The 25468-nt window shown below is 40.6% G+C and overlaps 1 protein-coding gene across 1 annotated transcript in view; it reads left to right on the top strand.

Annotated features, from left to right (window-relative positions):
- The window catches only part of DOCK2 (dedicator of cytokinesis 2), a 162915-nt gene that overhangs the window by 119029 nt on the left and 18418 nt on the right, over window positions 1-25468 (top strand). Inside the window, exons 31-41 of the mRNA XM_071443091.1 lie at window positions 5526-5626; window positions 5725-5783; window positions 7049-7197; window positions 12443-12528; window positions 16591-16747; window positions 17862-17902; window positions 19778-19868; window positions 20916-21035; window positions 22646-22735; window positions 23934-24038; window positions 24859-25000. Of these exons, the coding sequence (XP_071299192.1) occupies window positions 5526-5626; window positions 5725-5783; window positions 7049-7197; window positions 12443-12528; window positions 16591-16747; window positions 17862-17902; window positions 19778-19868; window positions 20916-21035; window positions 22646-22735; window positions 23934-24038; window positions 24859-25000 (1141 nt within the window). The remainder of the gene's footprint in view (window positions 1-5525; window positions 5627-5724; window positions 5784-7048; window positions 7198-12442; window positions 12529-16590; window positions 16748-17861; window positions 17903-19777; window positions 19869-20915; window positions 21036-22645; window positions 22736-23933; window positions 24039-24858; window positions 25001-25468) is intronic.

Below are 25468 nucleotides of genomic sequence, written 5' to 3'. Positions count from 1 at the left end.
GGTTTGGGTTTTTTTCTGGGTTTGCACACAGAGTGCACAAGGAGTGGATTCATTACATCAGTGGCACTCAGAGGTCGTGTCCTACAGAGATTCTCCAGTGTCAGCATGCAGCAAAACCTAACACAACAAAACCAGGTCTGCCTGGAGGGCCTCTGTTATGGAATATTTACTCTTGTGCTGATAAAACAAAGCTGTTAGCTCTAGAGGAAATCATTTTACAGGAGAGAATAGAGTGAAATTTCATTAAGTGATTGACCAAAAATAAACCATGAAGTAGGAGTGAAGGATAGCTCCCAATATTCATGGTGCCTACAGTACAAACAGGGACAGAGTCTTGCATAATGCATGACTCTGCATTCTTCAGTACTGAGCATAAACTGGAACATGAGGATTTAATGGACAGAAATCTGGAATTTCAGCAGGAATTATTGGAGTAGGTAAAAGCCCTCAATATTTAGCAGTTTCTATTCTATTCATGTCCCTGGATTTGAAACAAGTTATTTTCTTGTATTTATGTTAGCTATGAAGAGGTTATGTTAAATATTGAAACAGGTTATCTAGAAAGGCAGGGAATATTTTCTCACTCCAGGATTCTGAGGAATTAATTCAGCTGATGACCTGTCTGAAGGATTTTAGCAGCTCCTGCCTTCACAGCTGGAGCAGCTGAACTGGCAGGTGTCCCTCCAGGTTCAGAAGAGCTTGTAAGAGCTTGTAAGGACAAGTCTGAAGGCTTGCAACTGTGGAAAGTATTCTAGCTTAAGACCCTGTATTCATGTCTTGGTTTGAAAAGACTGGTGTCTGTTAAGGAGGGCAGGAGCCTCCCTTGAAATGGAAAATGTAACCCCCCTCCTTCACAATTGCTGTAATTTTGAAATTAAGGGGCTCTCAGGCAAAGATATAGGATCAGGAATAACAGTTCTTTATTAGGGAAGAAAATAAAAAATAAAATAAACAATGCAGTAATACAAACTACCAAAGTCAGAAGATGCCCTGTCCCCTGTGTGTCAGGGGGTGGCACAGCCTCATCCCATGGGGGCTCAGCCCTCCTGCAGTGCCAGCTGTGGCTCTGCTGGAGCAGGGATCCTGCACAAGGGGGGAGTTTTCCTCTGCAGCTCCAGGGCTGCTGCAGATGGGCCTGGGCTCCCTCTGGCCATGCAGGGCAGCAGAAGCTGCTCCTCTGGCAATGCACTGGGCAAAGGCTGCTGGGCTGTGCCAGGCTCACATTGGATCCAGGTAGGAATGCTTGGCTCCTCCCCTGGGCAATGCAGCATCTCCCCATGGGATGCTGGAATTGGATCAGCCCTGCAGGGACACTCAGTGGCCATGGACAGCAGAGATCTCCTGCAGGGAGGATTGGCTGGGGGAGAGATAAAGAAAAAACTGCCCATGGACAAGGTAACTGCCCCTCCCCTAACAGATAGGAATAGAATCCACACCCCCATTTCCAACCTAAGACAATTCAGGATGACCCTATGGAGAGAATAGAAGGAGATATATTGATTGCATACAGGAAAAAAAGGCAAGCAGTTCTGAGGTTAGACTTTCCCCTGAAGACCATGACACTCAATGTCTTATTGCTCATTTGACTTCTTTGTTGCATTTCATGTCTACAAAAAGTCTGATCAGTGTGATTGCAAATTGCTTATTTTTCTCTTTTCCATCTTTTTGTTTGTTTGCTCCCAATATTATTATAATATTCCCCAGGATTCTCTTAGTTGATTGCAGAGCTGTCTCAGGCAGTGCCTGCACACTGGTGCCCCCAGCCAGAACCACATTATGCAGTTTTATAAGGATTTGTTGTGGGCTGCCTTTGATGTTTCCTTTCCTCTGGAGATGGGGAGTGCTGGTGGTGTAGGGCTCATTATTGGCTTCTCCTGGGAAAGACAAAGGAAATTCAGCCATTGGCATAACATCCAGTCTTAAAAGATGCTGGAATGTTGGGATTTCTGCTGGTTTGTATCAAGTAACAGCTCTTCAGGGATTTGCCAGTTTCAAATGTGAAGATTGGACACCATGTCCAGACCACTGCTTTGCAGCTGGGCTTTTGCAGGGCAGCAGAACAGCTACACCATCAAAAGGTGTAAATTCTGGATTTGGGGTGCAGGAGTTGAGATGGGCCCTTCAGAAAAGGCTTAACAAAGAAACAAAAATCTTAAAAATTGTGGAATATATTTTTTGAAAAAGTGTTCTCTGAAGGTCACCCTGGTGTCTTTGTTTTAATTGTAACAAAAACTGTGTGATTTTCTGAACTTATGCAACACATTCATGGTGTCCTCAACAGCTGCCTGAGAGGATGCCATCTGTGGTAAACAGGACAATTCCAGGACATTTTTGTTTCTGCTGGCAGCTGATGTCATTGCAAGGTGTTACCCTGGCCAGGACAGAGCATTTTCACTCTGCTGTCCCTGTCACCTCCTGGCTCCATCACCTTTTGTCACTGACATATTTTCTGAAAAATCCCTTTGCCAGGATTTTTCTCCTGAGGAGCTGAGAGGCCTCAGAAACAAAATGTAAGCAATGATTATCTGATTGCTTGGAATGTGGTTTGGAGGTTGCTTTAACAACAGGTGCATCTTTGATTGGTTCCATGTGGATTGTTTTTACTTGATGACCAATCATGGTCCAGATGTGTCAGACTCTCTGGTCAGTTACAAGATTTTATTATTTGTTCTTTGCTAGCCTTCTAATGTCTCTTTTCTCTTTCTTTAGTATAGTTTTAGTATATCATTTTCTTTTAATATAATATAATATCATAATATAATAAATTAGCCTTGTGAGAACTTGGAGTCAAGATTCTCATCTCTTCCCTCATCCTGGGGACTCTCAAACACCATCACAACCTTTGGTTTGGAGTCTTGCCCTGCCCAGGAGGGGTTTCCATACAGGAGGGAACACACCTGCCCTGTGACCATCCCACCCTTGGTGCCACTGGATTCCTGGGTGGCTTTTGAGCCATTCCCTTGGGAATGTTCCTGCTTGGAGATGGCAGGGTCTGACACCCTGGGGCAGAGCAGGGTGACCAAACCCAACCCATTTTGTTGTGCTCGCACATCTGCTGTAGAGCCTCTGCTCTGGAAATGCAGTTATTGATTCCTGCTCCTCCCTCCCTCCCTCCCTCCATTAGCACTACATTCACAGGGCATTAGAAAGGATTGTAATTCTATATCCGTGCTGGTAGAGTGATTGTAATTCATATATTAATCACCTATGCTACAGAATTCTATTATAAAAGGCATAATCCAAAATCTAACGTCAGTCTGATTTGAAAGAAAATGCTTATTTTTGTGTTTTCCTACCCTTCTTGCATGAGCTATGCTCCATTAATAACTCAGCAGTAATGAAATGTATTTCAACAAACACAACTCACAAACAGAATTGTGCAGCTTATTTTTTATGTTAAAATCTTTTAGAAACCCCAAGATCAAAACCCTCAGAGCATTACAAATACACAGGAGAAAAATGCACACTGCAAAAATCTAAGTATGACAGTGACAGACATTGCAGAAACAGTGCAGAGGTTAATAGGGAAAGAAACCATTGGGAAATTTAGCTAGAATTAACTATACTGAAAATATGAAAGTGTTGTATTTTTATATGTTATATATCATACTCTGCATTTGCAAATTATCAAATTACAGAGTTTGAAGTTCATATTTGATCCTTCCTCCAGCAAATATCAGTTTTCAGAGGTGTGTGAAGGAGGAGGCTGCAGCCTTTACTCCTGGATGATTTTTTAGGATAACTAACAAATCTCTTCTTCGTGAGATGGCTGGAAATTTCCTGCTAAATTAATTCCACCTTTTCCAATTTGACAGATGTCCAAAACACCTTGGAATGTTATTATGGGGCTAAGAGAAAACAAAACGTGTCTCATAAGAATAATTTTGGCATTTTAGAAATCTGTTTCCATATTGTTTTACTTCAGAGAGAGACTACTTTATCTCATAGAGTTTTAAAGTTAGTTTTGGTGCTTAAATCCTGTGAGCTCGTAATTTGAATATGCAATTGAAAGGAAAAGGAATCCATTTTTCAGCCATTTTGGGGTACTCTGGGGATGGAAGGAAAAGTTTTATATAAATAAGGAGATTGAGTCTGTGGGGTGTGCCTCTGACAAAGGTGGCACTGATTTGGAGCTATTAAATGAAATAAGAGGCCATTTGGGAATAAGCCTTCATTTTCTGCCCCACAATCTAGAACAATTTGAGGAATTTTCCATTTCACTGCTATAATTGACACATACAGACTGGGCTCCCTGCACATCAATAAACACAACTTCTCAAGGGGCTGAGAACTCCACACTGGCCAAAATAACCTCTTAAAATATTTGGTGAGAGAGTAAAACAGGGCATAAACAACATTTGTGCTGCTGAGCCAGGCTGTGCATTGGCTGCAGGGCTGGGCTGGTGTGTGCAGGGCAGCAGCTCTGCTGGGCACAGCCTCCAAGGGAGGGAGAAATCCACAGCAGAATCATCCTCAAATTACAGAGGACATCTGAGAATTTTATTTATTATGGGAAATGTCTGTGGTTCTGGGTGTGGAATCTGGTTTTCCTGGTTATTTGCACACTGGAGTTTTCCAGGCTACAAAGGGTAGAGGCCACTAAAGTTTTTGATGGAATATTTTGTTTTCAGGCTGTTTGTGTGGGTTCCCAACCCAGGCTTGTATTGCACCACACAAAATGAAGATCTCTGTCCCGTGTTTTGTTCCATCCTTTGAACCACCACTGAATGCATTCCCCATTGCCTTTTGCTCTCTCACTGAGCCCTACTGCTGCTTTTAGCTACAGCTGCATTTTTAAGTGTTTAAAGCTGCTGCTGACTGCCTAAAAGCTTCTGAAAATTGTATTTCCTTCCTTAAATTTGGGTTTCCTAGGGAAGTTTCTATTTTCCCTTTCTAGTGTGAGAAGTGCTTGTTTTTAATTGTCTGTAGAACAAATAGTTTGCTTTCAGGAATGAAGGGTTGTGCACTGTAAGCACAGAGACTTTTTGTCTACTTCAAGTGCAGACTCAGTACTATCAGCTGTTATTTAGGGATGTATTTTGTCCTTCTTTCATGTGGAGAGCTCTTCACAAATTACACTGGAATTTCATAGAAATGCTAGTTGAATTAGATCTGAAAAGGAGGCAGGAGATGCCTTTTGAAGTGGTGCTCAAATGCAGTGTAACCACATAGGTGCCTTAGCTCCAGTTTGCTAAGCTCCACCAGCACATAACATGCTCCCCCAATCCTGCTTTGGTTCAGGGTTTAATGTTGTTGGCCAATGAATATCATTTGAATCTTTTTTTTAGCAATATTTATTCAGCTGCTCTGTTATTAAGAGCAAATGTGTAGTAGTGGTTATTAAAATTCATCTTTCTTGCTTTTCTGCTAATTGCATAGTACTAATGATGTACATCTCTGCATAATATAAAAATATCATATTGCTTGCATCGTTCGGTTTCATAAATTATTCTGCATTATGCATCATTTAATATTATTCCTGCTTTCCTCAAAATTATTATAATTTCCTTATATTCAATTTACAGCTGTGGAACAACTATTTTCATTTGGCTGTGGCTTTTATTACCCAAGATTCACTACAGCTAGAAAACTTTTCCCATGCAAAATACAACAAAATCCAGAACAAGTAAGTAAAATATATCCTTTAGCTTATATCTCTAATTTTCTGGTAAAATGGTAAAAAAGTTAATGATAAAAATGCCTTTCATATTCCTTTTCTCCCAGATATGGAGATATGAGACGTTTAATTGGCTTTGCTATCCGTGACATGTGGTACAAACTTGGTGAGTAGCAAACTGAGCTTCACTGCAACTGAATCTGTCACATGATGTTTTTTCCATTGAAAAATATCTGACATGAAGTGCTTTTGTAAATATTTCTGCTATTTGAACTTAAAATATGTTTTCACTCCTCTGATTAAGCTTGGAGCCAACATGAGATACAGTTGGACCACTGCCAGGTTTGTATTTAAAAGAGAACTCAAAAGCTTCTCTCAGATTTCAAGCATGACTAAAATCAGACATCAGAACCTTATTTTGCAGGATTGAAATGGGATGAATTTTCCCTGAGAGGGTTCCTTCTCAGCCCGTACCTATGATTCTGTAAATTAAGAGACTCAGATGTGGAATCTGCTCGGATTAAAATTCCAAAATAGTTTTTACATTGGTCATCCAGTCAGGTTCTGCTGCTCCTCCTTTGAGAGTTTCTCATTATCTCCTTTGGGATCATTTCTTATTCACTGAACTTAGGTAGAACATTCATTTTATCTGGCAAAATTTTGGTGTGGCATTTGCACTGAAAATTCACATGGCACACACAGGGGAGGAATATCAGACTCAGGCACTCCTTAGTGTGGAACAAGTCTCACCTGTGTTTTTGAGAAGGTTTTTGTCTCCTCACAAGGTTCAGGCAGCATTGACACTCTCACAGCTCCTGGGTTTGCTGCTCTGCTCCATTTACCAGGGCAGAGTTTGAGCCATGCCTGGGGCCTGGCTGAGCTCTGCACATTTGGGTGTTTGTTACAGCTGATTTAACCCAGATAATTCAGTGTGGGGTTGGCAGCTGAGTTCTGTGGATGGTGTTCCTGTTACTGCTGCTGATTTTGGTGCATTGGTTGGTTTGATTCATGGCTGAAATGTCTAATTTTATTGTAAAAGCCAGTAATGGTTTTCTCCTTTACAGAAAGGTTACTCCATGTGACATTACCATGTCCTGCTGGTAGATTTGGGAGGGTTTTAGGGTAACCTATTACTTTCTAGTCTAAATATTTATAAGGATATGTTAAAAACTTAAAGAATTGAGTTCTTCCCTGAAAATATCAACTCCTCTGGCATTCCTGCTTATTCCTGGCACTGCATTCTGGCACCCTAGAAGGAGACAATGTCCATTCACATGCCCCCAAGCTTTTGAGAAGAAATGAAGTGACTGAGTTGTAAGACTTGACCAACACAGATAGATTCAACACTGCTTTAAATGATTGCAGCTCCTAGATGTCTTCCTAAAATATCCAGTTTGCTCTTCAGATATTCACTTTTTGGTTTTGTTTCAGGCCAGAATAAAATTTGCTTTATCCCGGGGATGGTGGGGCCCATCTTGGAAATGACTCTTATTCCAGAAGTTGAGCTACGAAAAGCCACGATCCCAATCTTCTTTGACATGATGCTGTGTGAATATCAGAGAACAGGAGAATTCAAAAAGGTAATTACAAATGCTCTGTGTGAAAATGCATTTAAATGTCATGTACTCAGTATTTCTGGTACATGTTTGGCAAGTGAACTTTCCTGACTACACAAAGTGAAATCTCAAATATTGAGAACCAAAGAAAAAGCAAGTGCAGGGTCTCCAGAGTGACTTAGCTTGACTTAGGCAAAACTTGTTGCATTGACAGCAAGAAATAGATGGAATAGCAAGAGATCCAGGGAGATTTCAGGATCTTAATCCAGATTTTTCAGGATTTTACTGGAAAAGGTTCTGAGCAGCAAGACTCACATTGAAGTCAGGCCTTCATTAAGTAGGAGATAGAATTAAATGACCTCTAGAGATCCTCTATAATCTAAATATTTCCTTATACCCCCTCCTTGTGACATAGATATTGGTAAGCCAAAACTTCCAGGTTTTAATATCTGACAGGAGTAGCAGCAAATAGTTAATTATATGTTATCAGATTTATCAGGAAACTGTACCTTTTTAAATGTTTATTGTGAGGAAAAAAAAATCACTGTGCAGAACTGAAATTCCTGGAGTGTTTTTGACAGTCATTTTGAAAAGGAAAAAGGATTTTTAAGTCGCCACAATGAAATATTTTTGATTGATGGAATAGAACTGGGGATGGTGGGGCAGGGCACTGGGGATTCTAATCTAAATTTCCTGCCACTGCTTGCTGTGTCTGCCTGGGCAGTGGAATATCCATCCCTGTCTGACATCTCCATTCTCCTCGAGCTCTTTGGGCATGGAATCACCTTGTTCTGTGTTTGCACACTGCCTCCCACAGTAAATTATAAATTGCATATTCAGCTCTGCAGTTACACAAATAATTAATTCAGAGCAATCTGTGTAAGGGAAAATGACAAACAAAAAGGCATCATTTTAGACACATGTAAATATAAATATCTCATATACCCAGCTATGTTTAATACTTTAAATCGTTTGGGGCATTTCTGTGTCAATGAAGTGTGGAACAAACGAGCAGATGGAATTTCCATTTTGGTCTGTATTCCACAGTGCAAAGCTTTTGGTTCAAGGCCAAGATTAAAAACCACTTTGTTTCTGTGCATCTGTTCCCTCTGTGTCCTGATAGTCCTATATTTGCCTTCTTAAAAGTGTTTTCCTGCTCATGGCTTATACCTCATCTCCTGGGAGAGACACAGAGATCTGTGCAGCCCAGGAATCCTGAAAAGCCATCACTCATCTGCCTGATGAACAGCAGCAGCAGCCTGGGAGCCTGGCAGAGAGAGGCCAGGCCCTCCAGTGCCCACTGAATCACTTCTCCTGCCATAAAAAGAAGTTTCAGGTGGTCTTTGACAGTGCCAAGGAACAAGGACATTGGGTTTATTGCAGCTTAAGGAAAAGGGGGAGTTTTTATCAGATGGTGCAAAAACTATTTCATAATTGAGCAGCTGAGTCTCATTGGGCTCTAATGTTCTGCTTTAGGAATTGTGATCATTTCCTCATAAAGAATCATGGGGTTTATCCTCTCCTTTGCTATGGATGAGGTAATTAAGATAAAAAACTTTTCTCTGTAAGTTTAGCCATTCTGGTAAGATTTTTAAAATAAGTATTTTAAAGGAAAGGCACATTAAGTTCTATGTTTTAAAATGATTACCACCTTAATTTAAAGGAGCAAGTAAGTAATAAGAATGGATAGTTACTGGGTGCACAAACACATAAACTCCAGGTTTTAGTAGTGGGCAATTTTCATTTGCAAATTGACATTTAGTAGTAGAAAGGATATTTTTTTTAAAGCTTCAGTATAAAATTTTGAGAATGACAACATGTTTTTTCAAGAGTGCCTGGGGCACTCAGGAGCCCAGAATGACATTCATTTAAAACATAATTTTGTGGAACTTTAAAAATAAATAATTTATTTCTAATCTAATCTTCTCTAATGAGAGAAGAGGGGGAACAGCACAAGCAGAAACATCTTTATGAGCTGAGCCTGTACCAGCACAGGAATCAGAGCTTGCCTGGTACTCCCAACAAGATTTAATAACCATTCCCAAAAATCCTGTCTGTGTTAACATCCCTGGTGCTGTGCTGGGACAGGGCTCTCTTCTGGGGGCACAGGGAGTGTGCTGGGGCTGGGGACTGTGCCCTGCTCTATGCACACAACATACAGGCAGTAAAGACATAAAGTCATTTAAATTTATCCAGCAAGAATTTTATTTGATTTAGCTATTTCTAGGAAATCATCTAATCCCGGAGAAAACAAAATTCCACCTGTGGTTATCTCAAGAATGAATTGCTCTACAAATCCATTTAATGGCTTGGAATCTGTATGTAGGTGTAGGACACAGTAAGACATTTTCTTGCAATCCTTTCTTCTACTTTGCACATGTATTTTCCATTCAGCCAGAGCAGTGTTACATAAGCTCGTAATTTTAACTCTAATTGAAGATGTAGAGAGGGAGCCATTAATATCTCCTAATTTTAGCTATGGAGGCTCTGCCTATCATGAGCTCAGAGAGCTGGGAATCTTGGAAAGCCAATTTATTCATCTCTCAGTGTCTGTGGATAGACTCAGTCCTCTAAATGTATTCCTTTCTCCTTCAAATAAAAAGAGAAGCTCATTGCTTATGTGAGACAAGCTCATTGCTCTTGTGTTAAAAAAGTCCCATCCTCCAAATGCTGATAAGCCACCTTTCCTTTCCTTGAAAGATCAGGCTGTGCATTTTATTGAGACTTCCCAAAGGGAGACACATCATCAAGAGAGCCTGTCCTGCTTCTTCTAACTGTGATCTGAGCCAGGAGTTAGAAAATGCTTGCTTAAAGAAACAAATAAACAAACAAAAGAGGAAAATTAGCTCTTTGCAGAGTAAATGAAAATATCATTTAGATAAACATGGATTTGAGTTACATTGAGGATTTAACTTGGCTTAGGAAAGATTAATTCATCTGTGTTTATATTTTTGCTCAAATAAATCATTCTGTTTGTGTTTAGCATTTTCAGTTTAGTATCTCTCGTGGGTTCTGCCAACTGCTGGAGCCATCTGGGGAAGTTTTCTGTGTTTGTTTTCCTTGCTGGCTGCTGTGGGACTGTGTCAGAAATCAGTGCTGGCTGCTGCTGTGTGCTCAGGTTTCCAGGCTCGTTGTTAGAGGACAAACATTGACTCCAGGGCAGTGTCCTGATGTTCTGAGCTCCCACAGGGGACTCAGAGGGTGACTGAGGTGTCCTCAGCACAGGAGATTCCTGTCCTGTTCTCTGGCACAGGACATTCACCTGCTGGAAACAGCCACATTTCTTTCTCTCAGCTCTCAAAACCTTGTTATGTGTAAGGTTTCAGAGGGATGTGAGATCAGCAGCAGGGCTGAGTTTGTACAGCCTGGTGCTTCACAGAGATCCATGGACATCTTCTCCAAGGGGAGATTCCCTGGATCTATTAGAGAAGCAGGAGGGTATAAAGCTAAATTGGTGCCAGTGACAATTAGGCACACTCTGTTTAAGTGAGAGGAGAAAGACACTTTCCAGAGCTTAATGTTGGCACAGAAACTTTAAAACCTTATTCTATAATTCTGCCAACTTTTTCATTTGGTCCAAGCAACTGATGTTTTCACTTCTTGCAGGTTGTTGAGAAACTGCAGGAAAGATGCTTAGGAAGAGTTTTTTTGTTCAGATCCAGAAATGTGAAATTATTGCCTCTTTGAGAAGTAATCAATTCTCTACCTGCTGAATAAGTACTAGGAAGGATTTAAGAGCTGGATTTAACTGGTGCTTGACCTGCACTATATTCACAGATTTGTCTTACTGCAGTAAGCCCCCAGAAAATGGCTGGATTGGATGTTTTTGCTCAATATTTCCTTGTCCTGAAACAGCCATGCACCTGTGTTACCCACATTAAATACTAATACACATCCTGCTTGTGCATAAAAATTATCTCAGAGCCCTTTAAACTTCTATTTCAACCAGGATGAGACAGAGAAACTTTATTATTTTTCTGTTAAGCTATTTTTCAATGCTCTTTATTCTCTAATATTAGTATAGAATGTACTGTTCAACAGGCAGTCTTTCATTTGTATTCTAATTACAGAGAAAGAATTAATATTAGAGCAGCAAAACCTGCAGGTAACAAAGTGGTGGAAATGGCTCCTTCCCCCCTGCCCCTTTCCAGAGCAGAGGGTGCCTGCACTGCCACTGCTCTGAGCCCCAGTTTTGCTCTTGTTGTGAGCACTGGAGAAGTTTGGCTGCTCCAGATGCTGTTTCAAAGCTCCTTCAAAGAAGCAGAAGCCACTTCAGTTCCTGTCTCAGGAGCAGTTTTGCAGGATCAGGGTGGCCAATAGATCTGGGTTGGACACTGGAGGAAAGAAGGGAAAGTTTGGCCTTTGTTTCTTGAAAAATGATGAATCATTTTTCTGGGTGGAGAGTTTGAATCATGACCTACTTGAAGGCAGTACATCTAGTAACATATTTTCCTTTAGAATGTCATGTTCTTTAAAAGTGAAGAAATTCTAAAAACACATCTGAAGAGATGCATGACCTGCCTCGTGCTCTAAGAGGAAGGACTGTTTCCCTCTATATAGCCCTGGCTTGATTCTTCAGCTCAGAGCTGAATGTTTGGATGAGGATATATTGAAATAAGGTAAAATATTTTGCATTGCAGTTATCTGAAAGAACCATATCTGAAATACTACAGTAATTCTTTGTACCACGAGAGGCTTCCAGTTCTCTGATGGGATGATCTGGATCCCAGCCTGCCAAAGCTCTCAATTACACAGAAACACTCCAGGGAGAAACAGAATTATTCATGTACTGACAATTGTGTGAAATTTTGTATCAAAGAAGAACGTGAAAACTTGCTGCATTAGCACAGTAATGAATTCTGTCATTTTTACAGTGGTTTTAATAATTAGATCTATGTAAAGCAACTGAGCTTTATTTCAATGTAGGTCTCCACTAATGCTCTCTGTGTGCCTCTTGATGTGTTAATGCCTTGTCAAGAACCCTGAGGTAGATCTTTGCTGCCTTCTGAGCAGGATGCAGCTGTTTGCATGAGGACAAGGACTGTCTGTAGCTGCCACAGACTGATCTTGGTGCCCAGTGCGGGGGAAACTTGTGAAAATCTGTGTCCAGGCTTTCAGCCATGCCAAAAGCCCAGACCAGAATATGCCCAAGCATTTAACCTTTGGGAATATGAGATACAATTATACAAAGGTACATTTTTGATGCCACATTGAAGTGTATTGACCTCTGGATAGCTGCTCAGTGTTTTGGTTTTTCTTTCTTTATTAGTTTGAAAATGAAATCATTTTGAAGCTGGATCATGAGGTGGAAGGAGGACGAGGGGATGAACACTACATGCAGTTGTTTGAGTCCATGTAAGTAGTGCATGAGAATAAATAGAACAAATGCCTTCAGGACATGTTTCTATCTTATTGTTCCCAGTTCTCAGGTTGGTAACCTTACCTAAAATAGAATCTTAGCAACTTTTTTCATGAAGGGACTGGAAATACCATAATGCTTCACTACACCTGCTTTGCATTACAGTTTTGCTCATTGAAATTATTTTCCTGGCTGCTTTTCATTGTTTTGTGCTTCAACTAAATTATGAAGAAGTTATACCTAACCTGCATTTTTACATGTCTAGGTTGGAATCCAAGAGATTATTCAGACAAGGCTGAATTTAAATAAGGCTTTGTGATGTTGTGTGCATGTTTGACTTGCTCAAAGCCTGCTACCCTGTATGGGTTGTATTTCTGGGTAGGGGTAGCAGTCTTTGCAAAGTCACATCTCTCATCAGATGAACCATGAAAGCTTTGGGTACACACACAGGGGACATAAAGAATCATTTATTCTGTTTCTTTTTGCAGCAGCTTTTATCAAATTTGAATGTTGCTGTCTAGTTTCCTTCAGGATTCCCCTTAGGGTAAACAACCCCAGTATTTCAGTTTATCATATGTTTTCTGGACTATCCTACAATGTCTCCATCTAGTTTGAAATACTACAGTGCCTTAAAGCTGGAGAGAGTGTTCAAACTGAGACTTTATCTATGCAAAAAGCTAAGCTTGCCTCAGATCTTGTGTATGTGACACTTTGAAGTTCACTCTTTCTGAGCTGTGGAACATAATTTGCTTACCTTGTTTGCTCTTTGCTCTTTATTCCAGAGCTTTTCTTGGAAAGTGGCACTATCCAGTTAAACCCCATCTTTCAGCAGAGCAGTCAAGGAGTGCCATCAAACACAGCACAGAGCTTTTGATCTCCAGCCTTTGCAAGGCCCCCTTCTTGCTCTGACATATCTGCCTTTTCCCCTTGCTACTGTCCCACTTTCCACAAGGCCTCAAGTTCAAAGTTTCCACATTTCTAAAGATGACAATTCATCTTATCTCCAGATTTTGTTGAATGACTCCTGCAGATGGAGTATTGGAGCAGAGGCTGGTGACCTGCCTGTGGTAGGACCTGTTCTCTCAGGTGGTTTGGTTTAAGTCCTCCTCCATTCACACCTTTCAAAGCAGGGATTTCAAGCCTCTGTTCCAAATGGAGTGAGACCCACTTAAATTTGCCTCCACATTTATTCATTTCGTCATTTTTCCATCAGCTGATCTCCTGTATCTGTCTGCACCCCTGCACAGCTCCAGTGTCACCTGAAGGCAGATTTTAACAGCACTCAGTGACTGCTGTGCTGCTCACTCCTCCCCTCTGCAACCAACATCTGCCCATGCTGCTTAATCCTGGGAACTTCCCCATGCCCATAACTAATATTATTATTTATTATAATCATAAACTAAACAGGTTCAGCAGAAGTTTAATTAAGCACTGCCCTGCATTTGTCCCTAGACCTAAATGTGGGTGGGGTTGTGACCTGTCCTAGGCAGTGTCCTGGGGAAGCTGGGGTGATGTGGACCAGGTGAGAGGTTGTTCTCAGCAGGCAGAGTAGACAAGGCTGCCCTGCCTGGAAATGCAGGAGAATCAGTGCACAAGTTGTGCCAAGCCACTTGTCCTCAGGCTCAGAAAATGAGTTCTGGCATGTTTTAGTTCCCAACACAGGCACAACAGGAAATGGCACTTGGCAGATTTCCAGTTCCCCATCATTGCGGTGGCCCATGCTATGCAGTTGTTTTTCTCAAGCTTTATTGCAAATATTTTTTTATTTAGAATTTTCTATTTTTTTCAAGCTCTGTTTAAAAATTCAAAGGTTTCTTCCTCCCTCCTGGGGGGAAAAAAAATCTTCTGAAGTTTTGTGATCCTTTTTGTTGGGATTATTGTATAAAGCTGAGCAATACAACTTTTTGAACCTTCCCTCAAGAGACAGGCATTCTTCACTCCTGTTCCTTTTGTAGTTCTTTATGTGGACTCTGGTTCACCTTTCTTTAGTGACTGGAGTTATGTACTTCGTGCTGGGTGAGACCCAGCAATAGCTTGTGGTTGATGTCAATGTTTTTCAGCTTGTACTGGGAAGAAATGTGATGTCTTGGAGCCTCATGCTCATTGTGCAGTCAGGGAACGTTCACAGCTCTGCCTTGTTTGCTGTTACTCCCAGGGAACCCGTGGCAGAAATCCATAATAGTCACTTGAATGGTGGCTGTACTTTCCTTCATTAGTGACTCACACTGTTTCTGATACTTGGAGATGTGAAACACCACTATTTTTCTGTGTAATATTCCAGTCTCCTGTGTTTCTGAGGCTTTCTTACTTTCTTTCCCCCAAACATCTTTTAATGTGCTCCAACCTTTCTGTCAGTTGTCAGCTCTTGGCCCCTTTAGTGTTTCCATTCCATTTGCAGTGTATTTTATAAGCCATGTGTCAGTTATTGATTTAAATATTTCAATTTCAGACCAGTCAGACAAGAGCAATTGGAGTATTCTGGTTTTATCTGCTGGCTTCTGTCCCTCCTATCTTACACAACATAAATGTTCTTTCAGACATCCATGTACACATTCCCTCTGTGTCAGGACAGTGACTCCACTGGAGCTGCACAATCCAAGGAATAAACTTTAGATTCTGCCTTTACTTTGCTTGAGTTGGAACTTTATTCCTGGGTATTCTGCAGAGGTTCCATTCTAGGCAGGAGCTTTGAGGATTTCTTTGCAATTGAAGTCAATATGAATATGTATTTTCTGGAAAAGGTTGAAATAATTATGAGGAATAAAAAAATGTTTTGCTATTAATTAAAGGAGTATTCTTAGTAATTAGAGTTTAAAAAAATATTGTGCCTAAAGATTACTAACATTTTTTTTATGTGGGTGTCTGGAAAACAATGATGTAGAGCTGAATTAATAATTGAGCACTAAGAGGTCAGAACGTTCCCAGCTACCAACACAAAGCAGGGCTGCCTTGGAAAAAGTTAACTGCATCTCTTCCTGACCCAGTGCTTGTATCTATAATTATATAAGTGAAAATACATGTATGTGTGTGTGTGTATATATATATATATATATATATATATATATATATATATATATATAAAAATAATATATTAAAAATGCAGTTTGTCAGAGAGGATCCCAATGGAAAACCAGAATGTTAAGTAGAGGAAACAAAAGAAAAGCAATGAAATAAATAATTTCTCTTAAGCAAAGAAAGAAAATACTCCTTAACGAGATGTAGGTAATCACTTAATGACGTTTAAACAGTTAAATGTTGAAAACAAAACTGACATTAAAGTGAACTCTCTACTCCTAAATAATTTCAGCACTTTTTAGAACCAGTGTATGCTAATGTTTGTTAATGTAAATTGAAACTGATGATGCCAAAATATAAAATTCCCTTTCTTGTATTTTTATCAGAAGAGATCAAGCTGCTCTTCTCAATCTGCAGAAAGTTGATTGGTTTTGCTTATTTCTCAAAGTGAAATTACTCTGGTGATGTCTTTTTTTGAGCTAAAATTGTAATTTTTGTTTATTTGAACTTCTACTCACATGTGTCAGTACAAGGAGAAGGAAAACATTTTTGCATTTTTTGCTGAGGAAAGGAAGGTGCTGCCATTACTTATTTATATGTTTTATATATAAAATATATATTTATATATTTTATATTGGTTATATTATTATTTATATTTATATAATATATCTTATATTTATATTTGAATGTGATATATATTTTTATATAAATATAATATATATATATCGTCATTATTAGTTATTGTGTGCCATTATTACTTATTATTTCACAATAGTGTGAAATTCCAGAGACTTGAGTTTGTGATAGCACAGATGCAGAGCTCTCTGTCCAGAAGCTGTGGTTGCACCCTTGAGTTCAAAGTCATTTTCAGACAGGAAAAGTAAATGTTTCTTTTATTTTTTTCCATTTGATTTATATGCCATTTGTCTTCTGAATGTCTAAATTACCAACTCACAGAGAGAATTTCCAGCGCATTCTGCAGTTGATTTAGGCCTAATCCAGTACTTGCCTTTAGAATTGTGCCAATATTTCCGTATTTGCAGCCTCACAGAGTGTGCCAAGCAGCACCCTGGCATTTGCAGCCTGGTGGAAAGCTTTGTGAGCCTGGTGAGGGGGCTCCTGGAGCGGCTGCTGGATTATCGCGCCGTGATGAGCGACGAGAGCAAGGACAACCGCATGAGCTGCACCGTCAACCTGCTGGTACGGCCTCTGCTGCTTCTGGAGAGCCAGGAGAGCCCCCTGGGAGGGACTGCCCCAGAGCCCGCTCACTGAACAGGAGGGGAAATCTTCCTGGGGCAGCAGTGGGTGACAATGTTCTTAGTGGTTTAAACTCTCCAGCGAGAGAGTTTTACATCTCCTTGCACGGATAAATGCGTGAGTCTGAAAGCAGCATTCACCCATGTGCTTTGTGGGCTTTATCCACTTTGATTCTGTGGATAAACAGGGAAGTTTGCTGCTTTGACAGGCTTGATGGGACAGTGGCTTCTTGGCAGAGTTGAGCTGTGATGAGGAGCTGACCCAGTTGCTGCTGCAGCATCTCCATAGTTACAGTTCTCAAAGGTGGCCAGGAAACCTGCAAGGCACTTTTGCAGCTGGGTGCCAAGAGCTTTGAGGCTCTGATCTTGTCCTAGGCCACTCTGTCTTCTTTCCTATTCCTATTTTGTAATGAGGATATTGCATAGAGAGATTCTTGCTCCAGGATATTCCTAAAGCTGAGGAGGAACCTCTGCCACCTTTGACGTGTGACACTCACACTTTGTTCCTCAATAATCACTGTGCAATGGGGTGGCCATTTCTGCAGCTCTTCAAGAGACCATTCTTGTCATACATTTTGCACAGCCTCAGCAACTTGCAAACATGTTATGGTGACAAAAAATGAGCTTTATTCCTGGAACTGACCCTTTTAGAGGTATTTGCACAACAGTGCTCCATAACTACAGTGCTAAACATCTGCTTCAACACATACCAGCCTCCACCAAGTGTAGCTGGAGCATGTGGTTTATTCTGTTAATGCATTTGGATAACCATATTTTCCTCTTCTCCAATAGAAAAACCTTCAGTAATAATCCCATTATGAACTAGGAAAATTATATGTATGTATAAAACCGTACATAAAATTAATAAAAATATTAATTGAAGAAGTAGTTCCAGGTTTAAACTTCAGATAGTCTGTAAATAATCTACTTTTCATACTATCTATGCTTTCTGACTAACAAGGAAAGCAAAACCTCAGTCTGTGTGTGTGTATATATATATATGGATATCATTTTATTAAAGGACATTAAGAGGTAACTTTAAATATTTTTGTCCCTAGAATTTCTACAAGAACATTAACCGTGAAGAGATGTACATCAGGTATGGCAACCATTCTATTGGATCTATTTTGGAGAAGGCAGTTAATATTGTGAGTTTTGGTTTTATCATTGTGCTTGGATTTCTGTCACCCAAATGACTCTATGACACCCCAGCCTCATCTGCATTCCCACTCTGTTGTTAATTTAGCCTTCAGCAACTGGGAATCTGTGCTATGTATCCAGCAGCAGCATTTTTTTTCCACAAGAATTAACTTTTAATTGATCAAAACATTCAACATTCATTGTCTATTGTTTAAAATTAAGAAAGTGCAGATAGATTTGAGTTTTGAGGGAGAATGTATCACACATTTAGTACGGCAGAAAAAACATTCTGGTTTTGTAGAATGGCCCAATCTGCTGAGTCTCCTTCATTATGCAACACTCCATGGGCAGGGTTACAGCTGAGACATTTTCTGTGGGAACTGCAAATTCCTACAGGTGTGGCACGGCCTCTTGTTAGCTCCAATTTTAAATTCCTGCAGGTGTGGCATGGCCTCTTGTTATCCCCATTTTTAAATTCCTACAGGTGTGGCATGGCCTCTTGTTATCCCCATTTTTAAATTCCTGCAGGTGTGGCATGGCCTCTTGCTGTCTCCAAGAGGCACGTGGGCTGCAGCAGACCTTTCTTGCTGCTTCTAAAGCTCCCTGTTTCCTGCCTGTCCTCTCCTGCAAAATCTGCAGAAGGAAGCCCAGAGTCCCAGCTGAAATGAGCCCTGGAGGTGATTCAGAGCTCACCCTGGAGCTGAGCCAGAGCGGCCGGGGGGACAACACTCCCTCAGCTGTCATTGCTCAGGGTGATGCCTTGTGCAGGCTGACCTTAAACAGAGACTAGACAGAGCTGAAGAATAAAATAGGGATTTATTAAGAGGCCTCACCTCGGGCAGCACAACCCAAAATGGCCACAAAATGGATGACAGGTCCTGGGGTCTCACAATTTATCAGTTCTGGTCCATTTGCACATTGGAGTTAATTATCCAACTACAGCTCCAGCCCATGCAGTCCCATCCTTTTTGTTTTTCTCTCTTCAATCCACGTTGTTTATGCTCTTGGGCCTGAGATCTGGATTGGCTCTCCTTGGGTCCCTGGCTAGAGCAGGAATTGTTTTGTCTCCCTACTCTGTGCAGAGAGCTCACCATCCCCTCATATGAAGCCCAGACTTACACACTAAAGCAGAACAGAATCTGAAAAATACAAAAGCTAAAACCTGAGGAATCAAGGGGGAAACTTTCTGTTGGGCTGGCAACTGGGAATGGGAGTGCCTTGAACTGCCACAGGAAGATGTCAGAGCTCCTGTGTCTCAAAACTCCTTGTGGGAGTTAGAGGGAGGGATGCAATTTTCTCCCTGGCTCCTGTAGATGCAGGTTGAGCTCCACGATGGGCAGTGGCCATGCTGGAAGCAGCAATGCTGCCACAGGAGAAATTCAACTTAGAACTGCTCCTCTGCTCCCAATACCTCCAGGGACTGCTTTGCCTTTCTGGGCTGGTATTTTCCACTTTCTGCTTTCTCCTGTGATGTGCTGTGGTTGCATCTGTGCACATGAGGAAGGTGTGCCTGCAAGGGTGCCCTGAGGAGCCCTGCAGGAATCTTGGCTTTGGAGGCTCTCCCAGGCCCTGGGAGCAGCCATCCCTCCTCCCTGGGGAGGAGCTGAGCACAGCTCACAGGAGAGCACAGCTCCTTCTGCTCCTTTCCTGCACAGAGGTTCAGCACACAGAAAGATCACAGCAGAGTGTGAACAGAGCCCTTTCAGCGTCCTTGGAGGGTCCTTGGGGAGTCACAGTGTGACATCCATGGAGTTTCTGTTATCTGGAACATTCTGACACTCAGTATTCCACCCATGCCAGTCTCCAGTCTAATCCTTGCTCTCTCCTCTATCAGGTATTTGTACAAATTGCGAGATCTTCATTTAGATTGTGAGAATTACACAGAGGCAGCATACACCCTTCTACTCCATACGTGGCTCCTGAAGGTTAGATTTTCTAAACTCAATATATAATTAAGCTTTTGCAGTATTCAATTTGATATTCTAAAGTGAATATCTTAATCTCTGAGTTATTTTCCACTGGGGTATTCGAGTTTCTAGTTAGAAATACTGCAGTAGTTCATATGAAATTAATTGTTGAAATTATATTTTCAGTAGGTGATTAAAAGCCATATATTGCTGAAACTAAATATGGTAGAAAAAATAGTTTTCCTTTACAGTGAGAACATTGTGTACAAATGTAACTTTCATTTTGGTAATTTCTTACTACCCTAAACATAACAGTTATGAAAATTAAACGTAGTTCCAGCTATCACAAGAGGACATCTAACTTTTAATTTTAAATAATATGGATTACACAAACAAGTTATGTTGGCTTTATTTTGTAGCTGGTAATTAATTATCTTTCACTATAACTATTGTTCATTACCTAGGTAATGAACAGTATCAATTAAAATGGTCAATAAGATCAATTTCCATTACAAGGGGACATTCCATATTTAAATGTTCCTTGGCAAAAATCTGATATTTCTTATGGAATTTACTTTAGTGCAGAACTATATAAATTTGTGCTATTTTGCTTAAACTTAATTTTGATTTTTTTATGATTGTACAAATACAAGATATATTGTCTGTATTGGTATGGACAAAGAACAGTATATGAAATATTTTAATACAAAAAATCTAAATCAAGTCAATCAGGATGATACCATTGGGAAAAAAAAGAGGAACTCATTTTCTCATGTAGATTTTCATATAAAATTCATAAGTGGGGCAAGGATGGGCAGGTATAACATTCTAAAATATGTTTTAAATATTCTGTCTAGTGCTGGTTATCACACAAAATACAGCACTTACCTGAGAAGAGGCAGTGAATGCAATCCCTGTGCCTTTCCCAGTTTGTTTGTGGATGGGTAAAAAAGACTTGGGAAGAAAACACTTGGAAGAGCCCAGAGGACCAGACCTCGTGGGAGGGGGGCCTTTGATGTGAAACACTGAACTTGAAAATTCTTTTTGCTGTGTTCTCCTTCTCAGTGGTCGGATGAGCAGTGTGCACCCCAAGTCATGTCAACAGAGTTCCAGTGCTCCCAGACCTACAGACACCTGAAAGAGAATCTGTATGAAAAGATCATAGAATACTTTGACAAAGGAAAGGTAAGTCTGGAGAGTTCTTCCCCTCCAAACCTCTCTGCTGTGCTACTCTGAACAGTTGTGTTTAATGTGTATAAAATATTTGTGAGGAAAAGCTTCTTTGAAATGTGGGTCAAGTAGAAATTGTGTCCTGGAGGCTTATTCCCAGAGATATCTGTTCCATAGGAATATGTTCTTTCCATGACCTCATTCACAGAGAAAGGGCTAATGTCTCAGCACATTGTCACAAACAGCTCTGTCAGGCACCAACAAAATACAATAAAAAATGTTGAATCTACTTCCCCTTACAAAGAAAAGAGCATGGGCTACACAGATTCCATTTCTAAACCACTCAGCCCTTACCTCAAAAAATCCAGATAGTTCAAAATGGACATATTTGTTTCAGAGAGGACAGAGAATTGTATCCTAAACTTAAAATGTGGTAGATTGATGAGCAGTACCACAGTTTAGTTCAATTTAAGACAAAAAAAGATGTTAATAAAATTACCTGTCAGTGCAGTGGCTTTAGAGCTGAAAATTTTGGAAATAAAGCAAGGCACTAGAAAACAGAAAGAAATTCTGCAGTGCCAGATAATTAATCCCATGACCCAATATGACCTTTAAGTCATTATGTCTTGTTCAGCTGCAGCCAAAGGTAGGAAGGGGGAAGGCAATTCATTTCTACTTCTGCCAAAGAAGCCCTTCCTATAATTCACAAGGTAGAACATTTCAGCTTCAGCCTCCCAGGTTTCCTGTTGGCATCTGCAGCAGCTGCACTGCAGCAGTGCCCACCCCTGTCCCAGGAGAACCAAAGCCTCCAATTCCTGATCTGCAGCACCCAGCTCAGCCCAGGCCAGGGTACCTGGCCAAGGAACACCTGGCAGCAGGTGACAATGGCCTGGTGTGTCACTGGCAGTGTCCTCTCAGCAGCAGCAGCAGAGAGCTCTGCTCGGGGCTCCCTTTGTCTCTTCTCTTCTGAGCAGGTGAGGAGACAGAATGTGAGAAATATCCCCATGAGAGGGAGTTTGTTCCTGCTTTAAGGCCACTTTTGTGAAGTGTCCATAGCACATGAGAAAAGCAGTCCTGGTGTCTCAGTGTCAGTCACTGTCACAGGCAGCTGTAAAATTGTCTGGACAGAAAAGCTGCTACTCTGGGCAAGTGGAAATTTAACACCTGTAGTTATTTAGCTGTCCTAGACAAGGCTCCCTGGATTATGGATGCTGCAGGATATTCTGTTAAATGGTGTGTGTTTTAAGTACAGGCAGGTGTCAGTCCCCTCATAAACTGCTCTGTGCTTGGGGTATGTTCTGAATGTTATCACCCCAGTGATTTACTCTTTTTTTTTTCTTTAATGTATCTGAAAGGTTAGATGATTTTTTTAAATGTTACTCTAATAATAAAGTAGGTTTACTTATTCCTTCCTGTAATGAATCATAAAACACTTTTATTTTTTAACATTAATCTGCTTTCCTTAAGTTTATGACTGCCTTGAGTCTTCCACTCTAAATGTGCAGTTAATAAATGAGTGCACTTTAAAGACAGCATAATCAATAAAAGTGCAGTTAACCTCTGATGTGTTGAAAACTTGTTTGTTGGTACAGGATTTACTTTTCAAATGTGTGGTTGCATTGCAGATGTGGGAAGAAGCCATATCTTTATGCAAGGAACTTGCAGAGCAATATGAAAAGGAGGTTTTTGACTATGAACTTCTAAGTCAAAACTTGGTAAGATTGTATACAGATCTTCAAATTATTGCAGTCACAGAAATTAGTGGTTTTCAGCTATCAAACAACAGAGCTGCCTAGGAGCTTGTGGTCTAAAATGGATTTTTAATTCATTTGTTGGAGTTCCTGTTTCACTGTAGCAATCCAGTGGTAAAGTAAAGGTTCATAAGTAACTGCTGGGTAAAATTGCATGAACATCTGTTTATTGAGGTATTCTGAAATGTCTGTAGATGAAATAAACATGTTCTCACCTAGGGAAATTTAAAGGCCACATTTTGAAGCCTCTGTACTGCCCCAGGGTAGAAAGAACACCTGGATGAACTTTTCCCCCTAAATTTTTCCTTAAAGTTTAGCAGCTTGGATCTTGACAAGCCAGAATTATTCTGTCCTAATCAGGACTATGGAAGTATTACAGCACAAGGAATCAGAACTAGATCCAAAGGATAGAAGGAGAATTTTAAAGGAAAATAAAATATTCAGTTACTTGTTTTCATTAAAATTGAATTAATCCAAAAAGGATCCCCCCCCCAAACCTTTTTATTCTGCTCCCAATATTTCGTGTTTGTATGATTTTTAACAGTTGTTTAGGGCACATTCAATGGATATCCCTGAATCTTCCTCAAAAAAAAAAAAGTGGGAATGATGTTGAATGGTGCTGTGTATAAAGAAAGCTTCTTTTGCTCTGTTGTTATCATGATTTAAAGGACATTTTTGCCAATTTAAGTTGCAGTGCTGTGTTCTCACAGACATAACACCTAAATGGCATTTGATATTTTATGAAAGAACTTGTTCTAAGCCCTTTACATGGTGTATGCCCTTAAAATGAGCCTAGAGTAAAAACTGGAGTTGATCCCACACCTCAGGAAACATTTGAGGCAGGGAGTTTTTCCAAATGTCTTATTTCAGTAATGTTATCATTGACCAGGGATCACTTTGGTGTTTGCTTTTCTCCTAAGTTAAGGGTAAGCCAATTCTGAGGTCAAATATTAAAGCTGAAGCCATACCAAATTTGCTGTGCATTATATTTGCATATAAATGTAAACAGTGCTTAATGTCCCCCTGCAGCCTCCTGTGTGAAAACTGATTATTGCTGTAGCTCATCAGCTGCTAGCTGCTCGCTCTTGCATGTGTAGCAGAGGTTAAAAATGCATAGATAAAACCCCCAAACACAAGTAATTACAGTTGGTTTTGCTTTCAGGTCCAGCAAGCAAAGTTCTATGAAAACATCATGAAAATTCTGAGGCCTAAACCAGATTATTTTGCTGTTGGGTATTATGGCCAAGGATTCCCAACATTTCTAAGGGTAAACTTGATTAAATCTTACTTTTTCATCTATTTTTTTTTCCTGTTTTCCTCATTATTAATGTCCAGATTCCTTTTTTGACCTCTAATATGCTTTGAGCTGAAATGTTCAACACCAATTGTCTTGTACTGCTTTACGCTTTTTCCTGAATGGCAAAAAAATTCCTACTTTAGGACAATTGTAGTAAGTAACTGGTTTTATTCAAATATGCTGAATTTACTCTCTTTTCTTTACTTTCCCTTTGTTTTGACTACCATGAGGGAAATCCAGGCTCCAAAGGGTCTGGTTTATCAAAGAAACCTGATGAACTTGGGAAGTGGTGCACAACTGGATTGTCTTTTAAAAGGTCATTGTTTTAACCACAGTAGTGCATGAGTTCAGAGCATAAAAGCAACCTAAATATTTGATATTGAAACTATTTAGTAGTTTCTTACTACTAAAAGCCTCTCTTACATAGAATGATTAATCAGGAGGCTTTCTTCACACTTGGAAAGCAATGAGAGGCCCTGCTACCCAAGTTTAAAGGTCAAAGCTGCCTTGAAAACATTGGGAAAACAGTGAAATGATAGGCTGGTGTTAAACCAATGTTATTGTTTCTGAATAATCAATCTTTGAGTCCAGAGTCTCTGGAGAGTCAGTGCTGCTTTCCAGCCCCTGGTCAAAATGGTGTTTGGCTTTAGAGCTGGTTGATAGTCAGAAACCAGAAACCCCCATTCCAACAGCTGGCTACTGCTGTGCCTTTGTGTGGATTGCCATGAAACTGCAGCTTCTGCCTCAGCCCCACCCTGGCCAGGCAGTCACTCCCTCCTCATTCCTGCAGAACAAAGTGTTCATCTACCGTGGCAAGGAGTACGAGAGGAGGGAGGATTTCCAGGCCCAGCTGATGAGCCAGTTCCCCAGTGCTGAGAAGATGAACACCACTGCTGCCCCTGGAGAGGATGTCAGGAACTCTCCTGGTCAATGTATCCTTGGACATGTGGGACATTGAGAGGGAAGGAGGGTTGGGAACCTTGTTGTTAGCATGAGTTTGTCCGTATGTCTAAGTTTGGAAAGACAAGTGTCTGCTAAGGAAGGCAGGAGCCTCCCCTGACATGGAACATGTAAACCCCACCCCCCACCTCCAAATTGCTATAAATTTGAAATTAAAGGGCTCTCAGGCAAAGATATGGGAGCAGGAAATAGCAGTTCTTTAATAGGGAAGAAAATAAAAAGATAAAATAAACAATGCAGTAGACTAAAACAACAGTGACAGAGTCAGAACCCAGCCTGACACCCTGTGGGTCAGGGTGCTGGCAGCAGAACCATTGGAATTGTGGCTCAGCCCTCCTGCAGTGTCAGGGCTGGTTCTGCTGGAGCAGGGATCCTGTAGAGAAGGGTGGAGTCTCTTTCTCTGAAGATCCAGTGGAAGGGGCAGCTGCTGTTCCTCTGGG

This window comes from Agelaius tricolor, unplaced genomic scaffold (genome assembly GCF_023055355.1).
Source record: "Agelaius tricolor isolate 1412-34295 unplaced genomic scaffold, bAgeTri1.0.p SCAF_18, whole genome shotgun sequence".
Taxonomy (NCBI): Eukaryota; Metazoa; Chordata; class Aves; order Passeriformes; family Icteridae; genus Agelaius; species Agelaius tricolor.
The sequence above is the reverse complement of the archived record's forward strand: the minus strand, read 5'-3'. Positions and strand labels throughout refer to the sequence as shown.